The sequence below is a fragment of the Uranotaenia lowii genome, chromosome 3, assembly GCF_029784155.1.
Source record: "Uranotaenia lowii strain MFRU-FL chromosome 3, ASM2978415v1, whole genome shotgun sequence".
NCBI lineage: Eukaryota > Metazoa > Arthropoda > Insecta > Diptera > Culicidae > Uranotaenia > Uranotaenia lowii.
The window spans coordinates 287,542,012-287,567,669 of NC_073693.1; the positions used below are offsets into that span (position 1 = coordinate 287,542,012).

Consider the following 25,658-nt stretch of genomic DNA (forward strand, 5'->3'; position numbering starts at 1 on the left):
ATAATAAAATCTGAGATTTTTAGTTTTATACAATCCAATTTCATTGGCCAATTTATTTATACTTTTTGATTTATTTTTGGTCATCAATGTGTTCAATTCTACCATCCAATTTTGAAAAAAACCTTTAGGTACTGCGAGCTCAAACAAATGATTTCAAAGAATTTTAACATTGATCACTCTTCAAAATAATTAATGGAACTCAAATAAGACCATTTTCATAACATTTCATCAATGGTTATTTCGGTTCAGAGATGATTTCATGGTTCAACAAGGTTCGGAAGTGTTTTTAGAAATTTTTAATTAAATAAAACTTAAATATACCATTGTATAGGGAGATCTCCCATCTTGAAAAGTGGGATAGTCTCCAAAAGAGATTAAAGATTTTTATGATAGAGAAGAAGGAAATTATTTTGAAATTCAATTCAAAATCCTTAAAACTATAAGCTTCTTCTAAAAAAATTAAATCGATAAACACAGTGAATAATCTCAATAAAAACATTAAAAAGACTTACAAAACTTACGTGGCCAAACATGGGCCCAATTTCTTAAAAGGATGAATATAAAGCTTCCAATATTTCGAAAAATCAAACGACTCATTTTGATTAAGATTAATATCTTTTGTGAACCCGAGCAAGGCCGGGTTAAAATCAGCTTGAATCAGATGAAAATAAAAAATTGTTTGATTTTCTGCATTTTAATTTTTTTTAAAATTTTTAATAAGTTAATTTCCCCAAGTTCTGTCTGTTTGAAAAATAAATAGTTTTTGGATTTTGAAAAATGGTGGGGTATCGTGGGTCACCAAATCCAAATTGACCAAACAACATGCAAAGTTTATGAGTTGACCCAAAACTGTAATTTCAAAATTCATTTCATTATTAAATTTTTCATATGGGATGGACAAAATCTTTTTCTTAACTCTTCATTTGGAATGAGAGAACTTTACAGACAGGGAAAATGTATTTTAAGTTTTGAATGTATATAAAAACATAAAAATATAGGTGGTCCAAGATACTCCACAAAATGATGCCAACGATTCCTCACAAGCTATGATTTGCAAATTGGTTGCGCTCGTATAACTGATGTTTCATCAAAAATTCCTCGTTCTGTTGAATATTGTTGGTAGTATTCGCCTGTCTCATGACTACCAGCTTGTTGATGTGTAAGTATTTGATGAATAAAATTTTAAGTTCAAATGGTTGGTTTGAAATAATGAACTTAGTTAGTTACAGGCAGTGTTTGGCATCGCTAACTGAAAAATTAGCGCCTCTAATTAAATCACTAACTCATTTAAAATTAGTGATCGGTAATTTAATATGCTAAATGTATCAAAAAAGTTATCGTTTTAAGCTTGAAACACTAATCGCTAATCGTTAACTGTTGACCAACATAAACCAACATTTTAAATATTTTTAGTAAATTTGTTTTTTTTTCAGCTTTGAATTTTTGTGTTTTGGAAACACAATCTTCTGGAAGTCAAAATCTTAATTTTAAACAAGAAAAACTTTGTTCCTTGTTTTTGTGTTTTCCAGGATTTATTAGTTTAATTGATGGTAACAAAATATTCAGAGCTTGAAATTTAAAATTATTAATACGTCTGGAAATTTACAAACGATTCAATTTTATTTAAATTTTAAATCATCTGATCATGATTATGATTTTGTAATTAATCTATGAAAAGATCGAAAAATTATTCCAAGAAGCAACATTGAGTTTTCATTTGAATGCACAATATCAACTAAAATGGTATTTACTTTGCGCTTTCAATATTGACATCAAAACTTGGAAATTATTAGAGACCCGTTTGTTTTTTTTTTGGCAATATCGCTTTAACAGACCCAATTTAATTTGGAAAAACACCAGAAATACGTTGTAACGTTCTTGAATATTGATAAAATTCAATAACAATAACAAACAGATCGGAAAAATTATAAAACACTTAAAAAACATTAAAAATTCACAAAACTCAAAAAAAAGAATCAAATAGAAATGACAAAAAATATCTTAAAACAAAGATGCAAAATGATTTAATTAACAAACTTAATAGCTAACATTCTAAACATAACAAAAAAAGTTCTATATGTGTCTTAAACATGATAAAAAATAACAAAAAATGATTAAGAATTAACAAAAAATGATGAAAAATAATTAATAATAATAACAATGGTTTATTTTTATTAGATAATAGGTAGGAAAAAAGTTAATGAAAAAAAAAAACCGTTCGATTCTGACAACACCAAATTCTCGGGTGTGTTTCCAAAAACGTATTTTTATTTTTATCGGCTTCGAATGTGATTTTTCAAGGAAACATCCATTTCACAACCTGTATTTTTTTCTGATAAGATGAATTGTATTTTGTTGTATTTTAAATGTAAAAAGTTATTATTGTGAACTTCTTTAAAAAATTAACTTTTTCAGTCATTTCTTTCAATAACTGAGATAATTTGAAAAAAAAACGACCACTTTTGAAGCGGGAGGAGTATTTAGATACAGGCAAATTTGTGCATAATGATAAAATGTGCCAAACTTGATGAAAACACTAAGACATTGGTTTCGTTCCTAAGATGTATGATTAATTTATTGAATATGAGAGTCTTCATTCATTGAAATGGGAACGTCTATTAATAATATATTTCAACTAATTCTATTAAAACGTATTTGTAAATCCAATAAATTATCTCATTCTGTCAAAACGCTTACGTTCATCAATTTTAAACAAATTTTTTTCGAGGATTGTTAAAATTTTGTCCTTTTTTTTGTTAGTTTTGTATGGGGGCCCTTATTTTTGGAAGAGGGTTATAAAAACCATTCCTGGTCTTGAAAACGGCCCTACACCAAAAATTGATGTTGATCGGTTCTGTAGTTTCTGAAAGCTGTTCGAATTGATTTAAATTTTTGTTAGTTTTGTATGGTAGCCCCTCTTTTTTGGATTCGGAGGGGTTTGAAAGCATTATAAAAACTTTTCCCGGTCTTTTTTTTTTTAATTTTTTTTTCCTTTATTCACTTTATTAAAATGTAATTCTTAAATTCTAGATTAACTTTTACAAAAGCGATTTTAAAGTTTCTTTTAAACAAAATTGTAAACTAATACACTGAAAATCCAAATAACTATAGCAAAACTTGTTTCAAAATTAAATAATTTCTTTTATCATAAAAAACAGATCATTTGTTTCAAATAGCTATAAGCATTAAACTATTTGCTTCGTGAGCGACCAATACTGGTCGGTTTCCCTGTTGATGCTGTTCCAATCTCGGATAGTGTCACTTTTTTCGCTTTACGAGTGCGCCTAGAAGTCAGCTGGGTAAAACCATCATCATCAGTAGTAGTTCCCGATAGTGGAGATCTTTGTCGTTTTATAGCACTTTGCATTTTGGCATCTTCTTCTTCCATTCTGCCTTGTTCATCGAAAGCCCTGAGAACTTCGGTGAAACTAGTCTCCTCAACTTCCGCTTCTGTTTGCCCTTTGTCCATTTGCGTTGATGCTAAGTTGATCAGCTCTGGTTCAGTACGTTGATGCACAAGGTTTTTTACCACTCCTGAGTAACTCGGGGTTACTAGCTGCTCTACCCTACTAACAAAGCTAGTTGGGAGAGCCACGTGCGTTTCTTTTTTCTGTTGAACGTTTTCAACCTCTCGTGTTTTTCGGAATCTGTTCTGAGAGCAATCGACCTTCAGATGACCTTCTTGCTTACAAGCAAAGCATTTTTGTTTCAGTCCTTCATAATATATTCTTCCTTTGCGGTTAGAGAAGTACAAATAACCTGGGATCTCTTTTTTAACCTCAATATATATTCCTCTAACACCAGTATACAAATCTAGCTCCATATCTGCTGGAAATTTTTCTTTTACCATTCTTTTAACGTTACCGTAATTTCCCAACACTGCTGCAATGGTTGCATCGGCAATTTCTGGTGGCAGATCGAAAATTCTCACGTACTTCGTATAACATCCTGCAATCGCCATCGTAACGTTCACAATAGTTCCATTCGAGTACGAAAACTTTAGAACCTCCGGGTTCTGGGCAATGGCATCCTTCATATCATAGATCGTTTTAAATTTTATGAATAATGATTTATCCTCGGCTACTTTGTACGACGACTCCATCGACGACTTGTCAGCATCGAAGTTTTTCACAAACCTAGCAACTTCAAACAAAGATGGGCTTGGAGCACCATCTGGAAATTTGAAGGCTATAGTGTTCTTTACAATTTCTTCGGCCATTGCCACACCAGTAGAAACACTTGTTTGAGGTCAACACTTATCTAGCTCAACTGTGGTCTTGAAAATGGTTACACACTTAATTTCAAGCAAACAACTTTCTTTTTGAAATGCCCGACGTTTCGACTATCTTTGGTGGTCTTCCTCAAGGGTACTGGAATTTTGTTATTTTATTGTCAGATTTCTTTTTTTTTACAACTTTCAGGTTCCAGTCTTCGCTGCTCTTTTGTGAATATACACATGTTTGTTATTTTTATTCTATCTAATTTCTCATATTCAAATTACATTTTTAATAGGGATTATTAAACAATTTCTCATCCGATTTGCGATGGCGTACTGTAACTGTCATTTTGAGATATGGACTCTATTGTGTGGAATGTTTGGAAGGGGTTGGGAGCTGGACTATCTGGGGTGATGAGTGGAAGTTGGTTGGATTGATTCTTTGCTGTGTGTGGTTTTGTGTTTTGGAACTATTACTATTACTAATTTTAGATGTTGTTTTGACTGACTGTAATATTCCTGTATAAGTGGTATTAAGTATAGCTGTCTCTGTTCTGTAATTAACCGTATTGTCAGTATTGGTAATGTGGCACATTTCCAATACACGTAAAGTTGAAGAGCATTTCATTCTATCAACTATCGTGGCTTTGGTGTGTTCAAACCTATGCTCTGTGCATCAACTATGATCGACCATGGCTGTAGTATCTACGTACGCCAAATCAATCGCATCAGGTAGACTCCTAAACTTCCACTCCCACCATCCTACAAGAATGGAGCTAAACGTGGCATACACAGATCCCGGCAACCTTACACGATTTGTCTATGTATCGTGTGACCTACATCTTTTAAATATGTGCTCGTGAATCTCGCTTTTTTCTCAGATTTAAGCTTTTTTTGCCTTGAGAGCATAGGAGATGAAAGCCTTAATTTGAGGGAAAAAGCTTAAATCTGTCAAAATAGAGGGAAAAGGGGAAATCTGAGAGATGTGCTAGACACGGTTTGAATAACATTGCCGGGATGTGGGCATACAACAGTTTCTTATTCAAGTATGCATTTTTGATATTGTCATAATTTCTAGCTAAATTTAAATTTAAAACTCTAGCGCTTTAGCAGGGATTAAATATTCCTTTTTGTTGTCAAAGTTTTTTTTTAAATTTTTTTCTTTTAAAACGAACGCACACACATATAGGATCTCAGTGAAACTTCATGTTTTTTTTAAAGAGATCTAATTTTCTTAACTCAAAGGCGTACATCCTTCAAGGATAAGATGGCTAGCATCTTACAAATGCTAAAACCACCAACCCTAAGAAAGTGTGCTATGTATGCCGTGACCGGGATTCGATCTCATGACCTCTGGCTTAGAAGACTTGAACGCTATCCTCTAGGCCACGATCGGCGGCATTAAGTTTGATACAAATATTGTCATTTTTTCTCCCCGAATGTACAAACTTGTAACATTTATTTCACATAATGATGAAATCATAAATCATTGATTATTTTGGCTTTGATTTTTTTATTTCGTTTCCGTTTTCTAAAATGAAAAAAATTTAAATGATTCACTGAGTAATTGTGTTGTTAGACGCCCCGAATTTTATCACAAATTTTTTGGAAAGCGCTCTTCAGTGGACACATCATGATGCCAAAATTTTCAGTGCGTTGCGTTAGCGTCAACGACAGCGTTGACAGCTGACGCGACATGACGTCCGACGATCCAGTTGTGCAACTCAAATGTTATAAGTGTTTTGTATGGCTAAATTAGCCTTAAGGTCCTAAAGGTCCTTATTTCCCACATAGACAAGCAATCAGTTTTAATTCCATTAAAAGCAGTTCATTTTAAGGAAAATAATAAAGCTAAGATTCAAACGGAATTAAAACAATGTTAGCAAAATTGAAAAGCCGTAAGAAACACAGAAACTCATTTAAGATTCTTTGTACTTCCGTGGACTTAGCGCTTTTGAAACAATACGAAATGAATAACATTTTCCTACATTCAACACCAGAAATGCCCGGCGCACAAATTGTAAACATTAGACTAACGGTGCAAATTCACGGGCGAACGGGGTAAACAATAATTGTGTGTTTTTTTTTTTTCATTCGGGAGGTGGTACAACTCAACTGCCCGGTTCAGCTTCGCCTCGGAACCATGTTCAAGTTTTCGCGAAAGACCAAGCGGTTTGCAGGAGGTTGAAGGGAAAAACTTTCCACCCACACACACAGGTTTATTTCTCTGAAAACAGTTACATTTCACTAGCAGTAAAATATCTGGAGCATAAAACCCTGAAGCTGTTTGCAAACGGAGAACAGAAAATGTTTTTCGGTCATACAGAAAAACTGGGAAACTTTGTTTAGTTGTTACACAACTTGAGGAGTTGAGAAAAAGAGTACACAGAAAACATCTTGGAGCCATCAAAACGAGAGGTTTTCCACATTATTCTGCCCGCGTTGCCCCCCAGGGGGGGGACAAAAAATTTAAGAGAAAGTAGCATGGTAAAATAAAAACGTGTTAAAACTTTAAGCCGTTTGTTTAAATTTGGTCCCTGTACTGGCTCGTTATTCTATAGTATAAATCAAGAATCGAATCGTTTGAATTTCCGGTTCCCAAAAAACTTACCATTACTGTGGATGGAATGGCCAAACTGAGGCCCCGTCAGGCCTCGCCTTTTCAGATCCTGCTCCAGGAAGGAAACCCTGGACAGGGGATTCGGTTTCACGATTCCCTCGTAGATGTCCAGATCGTCGTGGTTCTTGAACAGATTGTGCCTGGCCACGACATCCTCCATGCCAGCTTTGTGCAGTTCCGGTATCAACCGCAGCCAGATGCTGAGCTGGTGGGCCCGGAAGTGATTCTTCATCCGTGGCTTCATTCCTGTATTAGAGAATAGAGTAAAGATTGAACCAGAATCAGAACCCGGCAGCCGCCGCCGGGGGAATCGATTTATTAGACAGAGAGAAATAGAGGGGTGAATAATTGAAAGTATAATTTCATTTATGCGGGGGACCATCTACTGACCTATTTCCAGGTACTTCTGGTGCACCGGATCGTACTCGTCCCAGTTGATGCTTCGGAAGCGGTTCCGTTCCTTCGATGCCATCAGGATGGAATCTTGTCGGTGGTGCTCGTTGGGGTTTCTAGGAAAAGGGAAAAGACGGGAGAAAATGGCCTTTAGCTACCGGTGTTTGGAATAGTTAGTCGCAGCTTGATTCAAAGTTTAACACAACGATGAAGCGGTCAATGCAATCAAGCATTATCAAATCGATGGTAAAGTGCAATGGTAAAAAAAACTATACAAGTTCAGTTATTCAGTTATTCATTATTGAGAGTTGAAAGTTATACTTTGCTTTTCTTGTGCTAGAAATAATTTTTTTAAACTTCAAGATGATACCTACTCATCTTCTAATTAAATTTATTGAGTTTGATTGAGTAACTATGTTTTTTTGTATAATGTTCTCCCTTCAAAGTTTTGTATGAAAAATTTCAAATTCGATGGGTGATGATAGAGAAACAATAGGAGGGAGTGTATAGATCCAGCAGTTGACCGATGGAGCTCGACTTGGACGCTCGTGTCGGTCGATTACATCACGTTCACCGTGGTGTAGTTGGCTAACGCGCCGTTATACCGAAGTGGAGATTGCGGCTTCAAGTCCTGTCGGTGAGCAGTTGTATCATTTTCGAATAATTCATGTTACTTACGGCTTATGTTCTCCCTTTCCTGATCCTCATGTTTTTCTTAAATTTTCCATCATCATTGAAAAATTGAAAAATTAAATTCAAAATATACAAAACTTTTTAATCTTCTTTCATCTCATCAAATTTTATATTATTGAGAAAAAAAAAAACAATATAAAAGAATAGAGATCCTGAACCTACCTGATTTTGATGCTGATCCTGACTTATCAATCTTGTCCCTGTTTCTGATTTTAAAAAATGTCCTGATCATGATCTAAGAATGTTTAAATCCCATTACTGATCCTTGTCCCTATCCCCATTTTGTTTGTTATCTAGTTTCTCATTCTAATCATGAACTTCAACCTGTTCCAGGTCCTGATCTTGGGCCTGTTTCTGGTATTGATTTTTATCCTGATTCTGATCCTGATCCAGGTCGGAATTCAGATATCAATTCATTTTCTTACCCCTCTACCCATTTATTTTCACCATCTTTCATTTCATCTAACCTTCTATCTATCTATAAAATTCCATAATCTTTAGATATCCCTACTAAAAAGGACAAAAATTTTCACCGATAAGGCCGATAAATTAAAGTAACAAACATATAACTACGGTGATAAATCTCTTCAGAAAATTAATTCCATTCGGAACCTTGATCCGGATCCAAATTCAGAACCTTATTATGATTTTCACCCTGAACTGAGTCCTGATCATGACTCGAATTCTGATTGTGTTTCTAAATTAAAATTTAGCTAGAAATAATTACAATTGTTTGTAAATGATGCGATTTCCGGTAAGTCATAAATAAATTACTGAAAATGATTATCCTCATTCTGAAAGTTTATCATTTAAAGCAGTTTAGTTTACAAATTTGAAATCAAAATTTTAGAAACACCAAAAAAAGAATGCGAATTGAAATTGTGAATAAAACTAGAATTTATAGTTTTGGAGATAAGCATCAGTGCACAGAAGTAGAATACATATAAAATATAACATCAGATTTAAAAAGAAATCATAATATAGTTTAAAATTCATTTTCAAACCAAATGGATAAGAATTTACCCATGATTAAAAATTGAACAGTAAAATTATAAAAGTTATTTATTGTTTATAATCTTAGTTTAAATTTCATTTCTACATTTTCAATTGAAGGGTTTATAAAAAAAAACATGATCAATTCAACATTGAAGGCTTCTACTGACAATGTACAGGTTGGATAATTGGTGGTTTCTTGAATTATCAATAAGGAACTGATAAAAAAGGATTTCCCAATTATGTTGTTGCTATTGAAAGCACGAAGCATATACTAATTCTGTTATAATTTCCCATTGAAATTAAGCTCTACAGCTTTAAGAAAATTTTTTATAATTTTTTATAGATAAATTTAAAAAAATCATGATCGATTCAAGGTGATTTGAAATTAAAAAAAAAATATGTTAAAAAATTTTAATTTTCGAGCGAAGGTTTTGTTATTTAAAATTTTAAGCTCTCAATTCTTTGTCACCGTCTATTGGAATATTGGTTCCTGGAAAGGACAAAATGTACACAAACTATATTTTTCTTAACAAAAATTAAGATTACTAGGCTTTCAAGAAGATTATTTTTTTCAAACAGAAAAATTCATGATTGAAAATGAAAGACAAACTTTTATAAAATATAACTAAAAATGCAAAGTTTTTTTTTAAGTTAAATTTTCGAATATTTTTAATAAAACTGGAAAACGATTCTGAAGAACTCGGTTAATTTATTTAAAGATTAAAACAAAATAAGAAAATAAATGATAAAATTGTTTAAACAATTTAGATGGAAAATTTTTCAATAAAAAATTCTTAACATTTCAAAAACTTAGAGAAAATTAAATGTGTCACTCAAGGAAACAGCATTTAGGAGCCTTAATTTAAAAAAATTGGTAGATTTTTTAATCCTGAACGCATATATTTTATTTGTTTTAGTCTGTCATCTCATGAAGTTTATGAGTTTTAAAATAAAGTGAGTTAAGTTTTGAGTAAAACCTAAAGAGAGTATGTTTTGAATTAGTTTATTATACTTCATTCAATTAAACAATAATATTTTGATGAAGAAAAATAAAAATGATCTTAAAAACGATAATTTGTAAAGTTTTTAAAAACTTGAAAATTTATCATAACTAGTTTTACTTACATTACTGAAAGAAGTTCGAAATAAGGTGTTACTTCTTTGAACAGATTTGTTAAATCCTGCAAAACGATTTGATGTTTGCCTTTAAAAATATCTTGAATTAAATTGCATTTCAAACTTTTCAAAAATTTCGTTTTAATTCCCGATTTATGTAAAATGGGGTACAGAAAACAAATAGAAATCTTCTATATCTATTTTTTTTATCGCAGAAGTTGAAAGTACTTGCTGTTTTGATAACTGGTTGAAAACCTTAAAAATTTAAGTTTTGTCGAGAAATACAGAAATTTCTTTAAAAAATTTTACCTACTTTCAAAAGTTATTTAAAAATTTGGGTTCAGGGCAGCGAAATTAAGGGGGGGGGGGTAGGGTCTAACGGGTATAAAAAACACCATTTTCGCAATTATTTTCTAGAGCAATCGTTCAAAAAAATGTATTCAAATTTTTTGCATTATACAAAGCATTGTTGAAAGAACATTTAGTAATTTTTTCGTAGAAAAATATTGAAAAATGAGCCGGTGACGGAGCACTTTCGAGGATGCCTTTTAGAAAACAGGATTTTCGGTGGACACTGTATCTCAGCACAGAATCATCTGAAGTCAAAAAATCAGAGCAAAATATTTTTAATAGATGTTTTTCTGGACCCCAACGTTTTTATTTAGCATAAAAATATTTTTAAGAAATTTTTGTGGCTGTTTGAAGTAAAAACTACGATTTTTCACTTAAAAATCCGCCATTTTTCACCTATAAAATCTCCCCAAATTAAAAAAATCAAAAAAGAAAAACGTTGGGGTCTGGTATTTGATATGTAGAAAATATGCTTCAAATTTGAAAAGAATCGGATAAGTAGTTTTCAAATGACGATGTCCACGGCTTTAAAAATGTGCTTTCGAGAAAAACGCGTTTGAAGTTTCTGCTCTTGCTTTCTTGCAGTATAAGATAGGAGGAGATAAAGGCCTATAACTTCTACAGTTTTGCTTCAATTGACTTGAAAATTTGACACAACATTCTTGAAATGTTTTACAATAAGAAAATAAAAAAATCGATTTTTTGAAAGTGTTAGACCCTACCCCCCCTTAATAAAACTGGTATTCAATGAATGCATGAATTTTGAAGTTAAAATGATTGGTTTTGAATTCTGTACTTTACATAAACTTCATTATAACAACCCATTCTTATGGTACGGTTTCCGTGTGTCAATATTCGAGTTTCAGTACAAAAGATTTGTTGAATTGCAATTCTAAACTTACAAAAAAAAGAAGTTTTGATTCGTGAAGGTTATATACTTAGTGTCGTAAAATGAAACGTCTTTGGTCTAAAATGATTCAGGATTAAGTTCCGCCGGAGGCGAGCCAATTTTCTGACATGTTTGTTAACACTTATTTTTGGACACCAATTGGGAATAAGAAATTTCCGATTATTTTATATAGTAAATTCATTTTTTGATCTGAAAATTTTACTTGAAAAAAGTCTACAGGGGAGAGGGGGGTTAAACCCCCAAAACCCTTCCCCCCGCTCGCACGGCCTTGGTAGTTGATGTTTCCGCATTCAGCCTAAATATAATAGACTAGCTGACCCGGTGTGCTTTGCTACACATTCCAAAAATAAATGTACTTTGTAAGAATTATTCAAATTTAGATTTTTGTAACCATTTTTTTAAGTCAAACCATCATTGTTCAGATCCAACAACTTTGAAATGAGAGCTGCAGTTGGAGTTCCGAATTGCAATTCAAATATGTTATATATTATTTACTGAAACTTGATCTCTAAATTTGTTTTTCAAGATCTGAAATTTGTACTCTGTTTTTAAAGCTTCATAATGACTTAAATAATGTCAAAATTTATGGATTTTCCACCTTTTTTCCCAAAGTGGGAAGTTACGAACTTTCATAAAAACATTTGTAACATCTTTTTTTGAGTCATGCCAAATATCCGTACGCAAAAAAAACTCTCTTATAAAATATGGTCCCTTCTTTGAAAAGCTCTTTATCATAAACTTACATCGGAGCTCCCCCATCTTTTCCAATTTTGTCCCTCATTGCTTGAAGAAGGTAGGCTGATTTACATAAATTTCTAATTGAAAGAAAAAGATTCGCATTGTACTTTATGGAGATAGAATTTCTAAAACCGATCAATAGCGTGAATCCGGGACAATTTTTTTGCTTGAGATGGTGTATTTTTTGGAGTTGAAAAAATAAGCTATAGAAATTTGAAAAAAAAACGATGAAAAGGATTTTTAATAACCATTTTCAAACAGCTTTTTTCACCATCCTCGCCCTTCGAAGCTGTTTGAATATCTATCCTTTTTGCGCTAAAATTATGTAAAAAAATGTTTCGCCATATACCAAACTCGTAGACATGAGACATTTCAGCTTGAAGTTTTCCCAAACAGCACTTGTCATGGTATGAAAATTATCGATTTTACACAGTGCAAATTTCTTTTTTTCTAATAAATTCATTGATGCAAAAAATATAAATATTACAGAAAAATATCAGTTGTATCATTGTATAAATTCTCAGCGTTTTTTAATTTCTTTTTGAAAGTCAAATATTCAAAAATGTTGGCAAAACCAATTTCTAAGTTAACATTTGTCCCGTGTATTGGGGCAAGTGTAAATGCAAAGTTAATTTTCAGATGTGTCAGAGTAATAGCTTTAAAAAGGATTTAATACGTACTTCTGTTTGTTTGTTATATCAAGTTTCATTGATATATCTGCAGTATAAATTTATGTTAGTTACTCCACTTTTAACGAACAGCAAATGACACTCATTCCAAAGACATTAAAAAATTTTTAATATCCGCTTCCATTTTAACAATCAGAATACTGGTCTTTCCAACATATTGAATCATTTTGAAGATGAATTTCATAAAAGTTCGACGTTTGCCCTTGCCCCACCGTGTAAGTTGACAGGAGGTAATATTATTCTAACACTTCAAGAGTATACTAAAAGTTTCTCATAAAAAATTTGCTTCCAGTTGAATATCAGTTCTAAAGTCTCACTTTTCAAAAAAGAAGCGGATCAAAAGTCTCTTTTATGCATCCATGTAACACAAAAACACTTTTCATGTTAAGTACGTACTTGAATTGGTATGTAAGTAAAAAGTACGACGTTTTTTTCAGAATTTTGTTAAATGGAAAGTTTCCATTTTCATTTCTAAATTCGTTTCAGTTGTGTATTTGGGCCGATGTAACAATTTTTAGAATAAAACAAATTTTTTTATTTTTTTGTAACAGAGAAAAGATGAACGTTGAATGAACAGTATGCTTTGGTTACTATCCACTTGCGACGACGTTTGCTTGACCATAGAGACGAAAAACAAACCCTCAAAGAAAATAAAATCTCTAAAAATGGATGCCATGACTTTTCAGTTTCAGATTTTGGCAAAAATATATATATGTAATAATATACATATACCTACTATGTTTTATTCGATCGGCAAAATGTCAATCTGGATCACATGTAGGCGTCATTCATAACCATGTGCTGTACAAATGAGCTAGGAATCAAGTAGAAAAAAAATCACATCAAGGCTTCATATCGCCACCTCTTGCATTGAAAATATGCTTGGTTGAGAAAAACGCGCCAAAATATTCCCACTGATCACTGATTTTATTTATTTATTTTACAATATTATTTAAAGTTTTATTCTAGATTTTTGTTAATGTTTATTTATTCTATTTTACTGTACGGAACATGCAACATAAAACAAATAAACATTCAGGCGTTTAAACAGGAAAATGAGTACTCTTCGTTAGTGGCATAGGGTAACTGACTCGAATGGTAAAAATATTTATAGTTTATCGAGAATCAATCAGAAATTCGATTTAATATAGGAAGATTATTGTTGGAAATATGTACTATACTTTTCTTTTCGTGCACTGATCCACCAGCCTGATCTATCTAGCATTGTTGTTGATTTATTTATGAGTTTTATTTTCAATTTTAGGATTTCTAGTTATTCTACGAGGACCACCCAAAAAGTGAGTAGAAGACCGTACAGTGGTCGGGGTAGACTGACCCTATCGGCAGCCTATGTGGCTTAAGGGAAAAATTCATTGAAAGAGATTTGACTGCTGATAAATATCACCTTCAAGCGCATCTATCTTTGCGAGGGAGTCAGCCTTTTAATTGCCCAATTTTTCAAATTTCTTTTCGAGAAAGTACTAAAAGTACTTTTCTGGCCTAATTAAACGAATATTTAGCTTCAACAGAGCTGAGGCTATCGGTTACAACATAAAATTTATCGAAAGTTCGTGAGATGATGCTGTCCAGAACCCAGTTGAAGGCTGCTAACTCCGCTATAAAAACTGAGCAAGGAGACTCAAGACTATAGGAAGCGCTGGATATTTCATTAAATACTCCAATTCCTGTTGACTCATTCAAAAGAGACTGCCAGACAGAAGCTGCCATACCCCATGACTGAGAGAATAGTTTAGTTCGGTAAAACTTAATAAGATCCTCTGGATGAGCTCCGCACCAGGTGCTGGTGATTGAACGGAGAAAATTGGCATTTTCCTTTCAGATACTCAATATGAGTTCTCCAGATACACTTGGAATCAAACCAAACCCCAAGATACTAAATACACTTCGATTGACTTCTTCCTAGGACTTGGAGCTTAAGTTGAGCTGGACTATGCTTCTTAGAGAAAACCACTAGCTTTGTTTTCTCTGGAGAGGACTCGATCCCAAGCCCTCAAGCTAAGGAAGACAATCTGTTTAAAGAATCACTGTTTTGCTGGCGATGTCAAAATTTTTAAACAAAAATATTAGGCTCTATCGATGGATCTTGATGCACATAAAAATGTTTGGTTTTTTCTTTTTATAACTATGTGAGAAAAATTTTAAAAACTTACCCCGTTCTCGCGAAATTCGCCCAATAAATGATAATGGCTTCCGACAGGGCCACCTCCGATTTGGTATAGTTCCGCGGAAAATGGCTGAACCCATCTATCAGCGGTGCTCCGAAAACGTACGGCAGATCCTCCCCATGTACGGTTCCCATTCGCTGTGGATAGTCCCCATCCTTGGTCTGATAGTCGAACACGTAGAAGAAACATTTGGGTCCCGAAGGTTCCTGACCCGGCAGTGGAGGAGGTGGCGCCAATTCATCCCCGGTGTGAACCAGGGGGGCCACAAATTGAGCATCCGAAAGGGCCGCAACGGCTGCATCTCGGGTGTTGATAGGATGAGTGCTTGTCCGCTCCCAATCCGTGTATTCATTAACTACGGTGTAGAAGATTTCGCTAAGATGATACGTGTAGGCGTTCCGCACGTACGTTCGCAGTATTCGATCCCTCCGCTCGCCCTCGAAACCATTCTGAATATCTGCGGCGCTAAATCGCCATAGGGCCTCACCCGTGACTACTCCAAAGAGAAGATCGTACCGACCGGCGGCACCTTGAGATCTTTTGGAAGTTCCCCGGACAGGCGTTTCGTCGATGTCTTGATTCGTTCGGCCCGGCCTTATCACTACTCCGTCCACCGATGGCCCAAAAGCACTTAGGAATGACGGCGGTTGGATGTCGGCCGCAAACAATTCCTCTAATGGCACATCCCTCAGGCAGTCTACGATCTGCTCATGGTTCTTGATTAGATCCTCCGGGATTGAGCAATTGACTTCTTTGGCCAGCCGAAGTGCGTAGATGACCGGATCTTCGACCAGTGCCCAGGAGGAATAGGCTGAACCGGACAGCAAAATCGCTCGATGGAACAGCCCCGGAACCATCGTCGGAGAAGTCATCAGGAAGTTGATGCAGGCCGCCCCACTTCCGTGACCCGCTAGGGTGACCATCGACGGATCACCGCCGAATTTGGCAATGTTCTGTTGTACCCAGTGCAGGGCGGCCATCTGGTCCATCAGGCCGTAGTTGGCCACTCGGGCCCGGATCTGCGGGCTGGGATTGGCATTTAAAAAACCTGTTATGAAGTAAAAATCACATAAATATACAAATTACTTCCCGAAATTCAAAAGCATCTTACCTAGGATACCTAACCGATAGTTTAGAGTTACTATAACTAGTTCGCCGTAGCTTGCGAGCACCGTGCCATCGTACGGGTTGCCGCTGTTCCACTCGAACGATTCGCCGTGTAAAAATACTATAACAGGTAGCTTCTTTTCGCTTTGGGCCGCTGTTGGAGAAAATAAAATTAAGGTAAAATGGTTTTAGCTTGGAATAGCTTCAAATTTTGAACAACTTAAAGTCAAATTCAAGATAATTTTCTTCTATTTTGTAAAAACTGATCTTTTCATTTGATTTTTTTCATGAAATTATTATTTCCATGAAAAAATTGTTGGAGAACTTTCAGGAAAACTTCCTGGGTTGTAAAAGTTTTCTTTTGACAAAAAAGAGTGAAAGAGAGAAAATACGGAAACCCCTCTTTTCATTCTCTGTTTGCCGTCGATCCGAATATTCTAGTGATGGGCAAAATGCCTTATTTCGATGAGCGGTTAAAAGAAGTTCTTTTCAAACCTGTATATTATTGATAATCGCTTGAAACTTGCATAATTTGAGTATAAGTTGAAGCAGCCAAATTTCGCTATCTGACCCCATCTTGAAATCCAATATGGTGACTTCCGCTGCACTTCAAAATGCAGAAAATCACTGAAAATCGTATAAAACTCAAAATAGGTATTGGGTGAAAGGGCTAAACAAGTAGAAGTCGAATTTTGCTTTCTGACGCCCATCTTGGAATCAAAAATGGCGATTTTTGATCAACTTTATATGCTGTGAATTACTAAAATTGCATGAATTTGTCATGAGATTTTTGACCATTCAGCCCAGACCACACTGACTGAACACTCGATTTCGATGTTTGGCTGCTCGAAAAAATTAACGAGTAATGTCGATACCAGAGGCGCTGCGATCGATGTTGTAGCCCGGCTGGAAAATTAAACCCGACATTTGATAAATATCGATCAGTTCAGACTACTCGAACGGACTGAACAGGTTGGAGTCCATGCTATTGAGTCATATTTTATGCTCGAATTGCTGCCGCGCAATGTCGATGGTAGGAGGCTTTTAGACAAAATTTGAACGAAATTTTGTTCTTAGTGCCATGTCAGTGTGATCAGTGCATTCAGAGCATTTTAAAGATCAGCGGAAGTCACCATCTTTGGGTGGCATCAGATAGTGAAATTTTACATCTTCTCGTTTGGTCCTGTCACCCAAAACCAATATTGTGAAGATTTCATGATATTTTTAGTTTTAACAGCATTTTAAAGTGAATCGGGAGCAGCCATCTTTAATTTCAAGATGGTGTCATAAAGAGAAATTCGACTTCTTCTAGTTTATCCCTATCACCCAATACTTGTATTGTGCGGCTTTCATTCCATTTTCAGTAAATTACAGCATTTAAAAGTTCAGCGAAAGTCGTCATTTTAGATTTCAAGATGGTGCCAGACAACGATATTTGACAACAACTCATGGTATAATTCTACCGGGCATTCAAAACCAATCCCTTATTTATTTCATTTAAAAAGTTTTTCCTCATTTATTGTTCCAATGATGAATAACTCAGAAATGAGGAACTCATCCTACGCGTGTAATTGGTTAGCTTGCGAGAGATGTTTTATAAAAGCTTTATAAAAACTTTGATGCTAAAAATTTTACAGCATAATGATTTGATCGAAATTTAAGGGGGGGGTAGGGTCTAACGGGTATAAAAAAAACACCATTTTCACGATTTTTTTCTAGAGCTATCGTTCAAACAAATGTATTCAAATTTTTTGCATTATACAAAGCATTGTTAAAAGAACATTTAGTAATTTTTTCGTAGAAAAAGATTGAAAAATGAGCCGGTGACGAAGCATTTTCGAGGATGCCTTTTAGAAAACAGGATTTGCGGTGGACACTGTATCTCAGCACAGAATCATCTGAATTCAAAAAATCAGAGCAAAATATTTTTAATAGATGTTTTTCTGGACCCCAACGTTTTTATTTAACTTAAAAATATTTTTATGAAATTTTTGTGGCTGTTTGAAGTAAAAACTACGATTTTTTACTTAAAAATCCGCCATTTTTCACCTATAAAATCTTCCAAAGTAAAAAAAAATCAAAAAAGAAAAACGTTGGGGTCTGGTATTTTATATGTAGAAACTATGTTCCAAATTTGAAAAGAATCGGATAAGTAGTTTTCAAATGACGATGTCCACGGACTTTAAAAATGTGCTTTCGAGAAAAACGCGTTTGAAGTTTCTGCTCTTGCTTCCTTGCAGTATAAGATAGGAGGAGATAAAGGCCTATAACTTCTACAGTTTTGCTTCAATTGACTTGAAAATTTGACACAACATTCTTGAAATGTTTTACAATAAGAAAATAAAAAAATAAAAAATCGATTTTTTGAAAGTGTCAGACCCTACCCCCCCCCTTAAAAAAATTGTCATGATGACGCCAACAGGGCCAAATAGCCTAGCTTTATAAGAGTTCTGGTGATGTACAGAATGAAGATTAATTCTATAGCTTTTACAAAGTTGCACTGACCATAATAAAACTAAAATGGAACTCGTGGAAAACGTCGATTTAACGGCATAGTAATATATCGCGGTGATAAAACACGACTTTAAGCCCAGTTCATGGTTTGGTAACAAAATTTTTCCTTTAACAAAAAAAAAAAAAAACATTAAAAATAGTAGATAAAATGGAAGGTTCTATAGAATTATTCAGTTTTCAGTTATTTTTTTATTGTTTATTTTCAATCAGTCGTAGAAGTTTCCATTTTTGGATTTGAAGATTTCATTTTAAAGAAAGACTTTTTATATTTACTTGAATAAGCTAGTTCTTTATATCCACAGCCATGACCATTTGAGGCAAAAAAAAGCATAATACACATAGGAATAAAAGTAAAATATTTAGTTCGCGGTTCAAATCAGTCTTATTTTCTACTCTCGTATACTCGATTACATTAAAAGATTTTAGTTTGAAACTTTGTTTTAGAAGAATCTACAATCTATATAATGTTAAACAAAAAACCAGTAAAATATGTTTTCAGTTGAATTAAAAAAAGGTAAAATCAAGGTTTCTTTAAAATCAAAATTTTAGTTTATGTTTGTGATTTCTACTGATTTGTATTCCAAACTGATTGAATTTAAAATTTTTATTTTGAATCTAGAATCAAAATAATGAATCTGCGATGACCTGAGTACTGCCTTCTAAACCTATACATTAAATAATAAAAATTATTAGTTCGAGGCAGGATTGTGGTTGTTGACTCTAGAATGCATTACATATATAATACAAATGAGAAAAGATGTAAATGTAAATGGAATCAAAGAAGAGTACGATCCCTAAGATGGAACAATAAATTTATTTCCCAGAATCATTTTCAGAACTATATAAATATGATTTGATTAAGGCGTATTAGTTGATAAGAGTGCAATAAGATTTGAGGAAAAAGTTCAAGTTTTTAGTTTAATATGTTTTTATAAAAAAAATTTGATCAATAAAAAAACTGAAGTTTGAAATCTGAATTCCGAATTTAAAAACGATTTTTGAATCTTCCAGGTGAATAAATGATCCAGATAGTAATTTTTACTAAGGCTGGAACAACTATCAATTTCTTCTTTTGTCACCCCCCCCCCCCCCTTCGAAAATTCCAAAAAACTCGAAGGGTGGAATAAATAAAGTTTGAAGTATTTTAAATAAATTTCGAAAAAAATGAAATATCCGAAAGATTACAAGACCAAAAAACAAATTTTGGAAGATGGAGTTTACCTCACATTTTGTATTCCAGATTTTTATGAATTTTTCAATTAAAATTTACTTGATTTATAGGTTTTGTGCAATGATATAGTGTGCAGTTTTGTTGCATAAAAGGTTTCGTGGTACGCAATGTTCCAACTCCGAGTGACAAAAGAAGGTTTTGAAACTTGTTCCGGCCTAATTATGAGCCATAAAGCGAAATTTGGATAAAAATCCTCAACCAGAAATCTCTTAACTGAATTCTGTATTGTAGGCTTCCAATGTGAATTATTTCTTCAGTTATTTTTTCGAAATTCAACTTGTGAATCAGAAAGAAGATTGCAAGTGATAAAACTGTTTTGGATTTTTTAATTCTGGATCACCATTGTGATACTTTCTTTAGATTGAGAAAATCAAAAGTATTTTTTCAAATCATTAAAATGGTTTGAAATTTTAAATGTTTCCTTATCTTATCCCAAAAGAATGGGTTTCGAGCAAGAAAGTTTAACATGAAAACGAAAACGGGATTCGAATCAGGATTTTTTTCCAATGATGATCCAAGCTGAAGTTTAGTAACAATTAACTACATATAGAATCCGAATTCTTATTACAGACATTTAATGTTTATGTTTATAAGCAAATTTGGAACCATAAAATCCGGAATTATTCCAGCCTAAGCTTTCCAGATATTTTCTCCCGAATATTTTCTCCAATATACGCCAATATCATATTTATTAAATAAAAATCATTAAGACAAACACTTAACTTTTGATTATCGAAATACATCAGTCAATTTTAAATCATTCACCTTTATTTTGACAAAATTTACTCAAAAAATGTAGACGTAAAATTCACAAAATAAATAACTCAACTAAGACTTTTGTTTGATTTTGCAAATAAAGTGCAAAAAACTCGGGCAAAATCTTGGCGATTCGACCAGCTTAGCTCATTTTTTTTAGATTTCGATATTTCGATATATCAAAAAGTTAGAAATTTTATTGAGGTTCTAAGTCGAGGTTGTTTATCTTGAATCATCTAAGTCGTTCATTAAAATTTGATAAGTAATTTGTAATTTTTAGTTTAGAGAAGAACATTTTGCTTGGCATATTTGGACTCTCATGGGAAGGGGGGATTTAACCCCGAAATCATCCCCCCCCGCCATTCCTACGGCCATTTAGTAAGATTATGTTGCCTGGTCCGAATGTGGTCAGATAAATTCACATGTTCTGATTATGTTGTATAGTCACTGGTTAGACTATGTTTCGAAGTCGGACTATGGCTCATGACCGGATTTTGTCACATCGTTGAGTTATATATGTCACACAGTCAGATATTGTCATTTAGACACTAATATGTTGAAATTGACGAATGTAGACCATAAGTCAACTTGTTTCAACAGAGCTCGAATTCTTAAGAATACAATACATTGAAAAGAGAAATTCTCATAACTCTACGTTTGGCGGTCGTAGCTAAACTACAAGCTGCTCAACTTTTTGGTCAAATAATGCATCAATAACAAAAATTTAAAAAAAGTTTTAGATACTAGGTGTAAGTTTTTAAAATTTGTTTTCGTTTGAAATAGTAACTTTAAAAATATTTTATATGGTTTGCTATCGTTAAACGGGACAGCATGTGACATTGGGGTTAAATTTTTAATTTAATATAATGTCATGTAATTATTATCTAATGACTACAAAATGTTAAAGAGTTATTTTTTCACATTTAAGTTTTATTAAAAAATATGAGCAATAGATGTATAAATTTTAGATTGATTTTAATGAAGCTGTAAAAACATTACTTAATTGGATAAATATTTAAAAAAAAAGTTCCATATTTGGGGACAGATGCAACAAAACTTAACCATAGTAGATGTATTTGCCTTTCGTTTTTACACGCTCTAATCTAAAGTTATCATTGTGATAGTTTTAATCCCTTAATGTATGCAACATTGTTTTTCAAAGCATCTCTAGTTAAAGAACAATTCAATATTTGATTCGTAAAAAACTAAAAGTTAGTGAAATTTGTACTTTTATGCCTTATTGTCATATTGGCTTCCTAATTCATAAATTACCATCGGTTTTCATTAGATTTTCCATTGAAATTAGTTTTATCCCTCTTTTGGATTGCAAATAGAAACGCGTGTTTTCAGAGTTATCTATCAAAAATAACTGTTGAAAATAATAATTTTTATGAAGGCGCCAGTGTGATGTTCTATCAACTTCAAAACTTTTGATACATCAGTCTTAGGATTATCTGTAGACATAACTTTTTCAGGGGCCCTTGATGTTGAGAAATTTTGAATGGCCTTAGGAACGAGGGGGGGGGAGGTTTTGGGGGTTAAGCCCCCCTTCCCATGAAGGTCCATCAAAAGCAAGCGAGGTATTCTTCTCTAAACTCAACATTTTTAATCAAATTATGATGATGTAGTAAGGTTATTCGAGGGTTTCAATCTTGACTTTAAACTGACTTCAAACCCCCGAAAACTAATCCCAGGTTCAGGATTAAGCTACGGATTTTCAAAATTTTCTCACTTATGGATAGTAATTCATTTCTCGATACTTAATTTTATTCTGGTTCCTTACAATACAAATAGAAAATGTATTTGTGTTTTCGAATTTCGGATTATGTATCCAGTATAGGATTTTTGTTTTCGGTTCGAATCATTCCAAAATAATTTAATTGAAAAGCTGTGTTTGAAATCGTTGTTAAAATTTAGCTTTACACTTCCTTAGCAAACGTATTTTTTACATTTATTAAAAAAATCCGAATAGGAAAAAATAGAGTTTTTCAAAGCGTAGTTTTTTTAAGTCATATTCAGATTCGAAGTTCATGAACTTTATTCTTTTGATTTAAACATATCAAAGCTTCAAAATGGGGATAAAGATTTATCATTCGGATATTTATTTTTTATTTAGATTTGCTAGTCGTATTATAGATACACAATTGCAAGAAAGAACAATGATTGAAACCTAAAACATCCGAATTTTTATTATGGATTCATGATCGAGGTTTCCGAAACTGATTTGAATTCTTGGCTCATATTTCTAAATTCAGAAACCGTTTTTATGTACATTTCAGAAAACGTGTTGAAATTCTGAAAAAGATTGAAAATTGAAATTTTTTATTCAAGTTAAAAATCAGAGCCAAATCCGGCTCGTAAATGAGTTCCACGATCAAAATAAAATTATCAAGATGACTTTTTTCGGTAAGGATTCAAAATGCAAGAGATTGCAGGATGATAATTCTGATGGTTAGTACGATTTGAAATGAACCAAAGTCAGTTCGTTTGCACAATGCAGCTAAAAATGACAAAAATTTAGTAGAACTTTAGTTCCTTTTGATAAAAAAAAAATCATCCACCGGAATTGAAAAACCGGAAATATTGTTGAAAAAAAACCTGTTTTTGTCCGGATTTATTCACATGTTTTTGGAAAAAAAAATTAATTGCATTGTTATGATTTTTAATTTTGTCGCCAAAAATAAAATTTTACTAGCTGGATTTATTGAAATAAATAAATACGATTTTCGGAAGACTAAAACACGATCTGGTTGTGTTTTTTTGGCGTAAAAAAACTATTCAATTTTTTCCCTTGATTTTTGTTGAGTAGTTCTTGGATTATTGTCAAATTTTCTCAAATATTGATCGGATTTTGGTTTGAAAATTTGGAAATAAATGTCCAAATTATGCCAGGTTCTACAGAAGAAAGCCCGGATTTGCCCCGCCCGGATACGTGTGTGAGAGAAAACTTCTGGCAATTTTAAGCTAAGTTCACCAGATTTTGATGCAAACTTAAGATTTCAACCAACAATGAAAGAAGTTTTCCTATTTTGGTGCTAAAGGATTCTTTATACCAATCCTAATCATCATTTGAAAGATTTTAGGATGTATTTTCAACCTATTCAACACGAATAACTAGATTATATTTAACTAGAAAAATTAACTCAAAAATGAATAATCAAATAGTATTAAAAATAATTTATTTTAAATTTTTTTCATTTCATGCTCTGTTTGAGCAAAAATGTCATAGAAAAAAAAACTTATTTTATCGATGGTTGAAATCTTTGATTTTTTAAACAGGTTTTAAGTAAGCCTTCAAAATAAATTCTATGCTCAAATAAAATAAGCTAAATTTACAAAACTCTTGACCAAATTAAAAAAAATCATTGAAGAAAAAAAAAAACAAATTTTCAAAGTTAAAGTAAAAGATCTCAATTTATACCTGATTCTTCCAAATTCGATAAAAAAAAAATTGAAATTTGGCTCATATATATGTTGCAATATCAATAATGTGCAACAATTAACAAAGAAAATAAGGAGTTCCCCACTGTTTTTAAAGTTAAAATTGCATGTTTCTTAATCAGCTAATATTTTCGATTTAAATTCTCTGTGGATTACTTTTTTTTTAAGAATAATACTCTGGGATTTGCGTCAAACAAATCTTGCAAAATAAACTCAAATTTTACTTTATATTTGAAGTTTTTAGCAGAAATGTAGTGTATTAAAACTTAATTTTTATCTCTCCTTTAGTTTTCGATATCTGATTGAGTTATATTCTCCATGCACAGTGGTCCCAAAGCGGACCTTTATCGTGACAAAATTAATGACTAAGATAAGATAGGAGCTAGACAATTGATTTATTCACCAAAAATACTCATCCAACCATGCCCTTTAATAATCTTAAATAAAATATTAGGAGGTGTCATTTTTGAATGATTTACACATAGAATTTTTTACAGTGAACAGATAAAGCCAAACTGTCTTCTACAAAGTTGTAGCCATTGGTTTCTCAGGCAACTTTATCTTTTTCGAAATTAAAGTTCGCTCATTTTACTCTCAAAGCGCAAACTTGTATCTGGAAGCGTTAGTTAGTTAGTTATATGAGGTTTTTTTTAGCAAAAACTTGCATTTTTTGAACTGTCAAATCTCGGATTGGTGCAAACCAAAAAAAAAATTATATGACATTATATAGTTCAAATATTAGATATTTGATTGAGATATTATGGGGATATGTTACTGTACGTCTCGGTGGTCGAGTGGTTAGCGTGGTAAGACGGTAATCGCTGGTCCACTGATGGCATGGGTTCGATTCCCATCTCGGTACTGGGTGTTAAATGTTAATCTTAAGTTGTCCATGTCATTTATTCAGTCTGTAAAAGCCTAAATCGGCTAAGACGGTGTATGTCTTTTTTTTTTTAAACTCGAGAAAAAAAAAATCCAAAAGTTTCCAAAATTCCTAATTTTAAAAACAAATTAACACATTTAAAAACCCTGTGAAAGAGAACATCCCCATTTCTCGCGCAAAAGTTGAATTTTCAACGTTTTTTAATTGTTCTTGCTTCAATCCATTGCGATGCTTAAATAAGCAATTACCCAAGCAACCAAAGGTCCGATAAAACAGTTACAAAAAAGCTTACTCAGCCCCATCATTGATATGAAGTACGTTCTACGCAGCTCAAAATATAAGTTCTTATTCATACTTTCAAGTTCCAAACAAGTCCTTATGATCTTCTATTAAGCTTCCAGCGGCCTTTTAATTCAGCTTCCAAAAAATCTTGAAATGAGCAAAAAATCTTTCTCAATCTCCATTGCACCCTTGGTATCAATTCATACCACCTTCTCTTGAATATTTAATATGTTCAGTACATGGTGCCGCCATGATGCTACGCGCTGGATTCAAAACTCGACAAATTGCTCAATTGTTTCTTTCCTACATTTTCTTACATACATATATCGCATCAGAATGGTCCAAATTATTAATTGAAAAAAAAAAACTTGAACGGCTTTGGGATCAAACCCCAACCTTCATGGTGAGAATCGAACACGCAACCACAAGACCGCGTCTAGATATTGTTTTAACTGAAACTAAAACGTGAAGGGGTGATGCGATTTTAAAAGAACTTCAATTTTGTGACTTAGTTAATCCCATTTTGAGCACTTTTG

General features: G+C 33.1%; 1 protein-coding gene across 1 annotated transcript in view; it reads right to left on the minus strand.

Moving 5' to 3' along the window:
* The window catches only part of LOC129757908 (neuroligin-4, Y-linked), a 395,502-nt gene that overhangs the window by 37,359 nt on the left and 332,485 nt on the right, over nt 1-25,658 (minus strand). The window contains exons 3-6 of the mRNA XM_055755292.1: nt 16,020-16,169; nt 14,894-15,956; nt 7,227-7,345; nt 6,828-7,082 (exon numbers count right to left, since the gene is read on the minus strand). Of these exons, the coding sequence (XP_055611267.1) occupies nt 6,828-7,082; nt 7,227-7,345; nt 14,894-15,956; nt 16,020-16,169 (1,587 nt within the window). The remainder of the gene's footprint in view (nt 1-6,827; nt 7,083-7,226; nt 7,346-14,893; nt 15,957-16,019; nt 16,170-25,658) is intronic.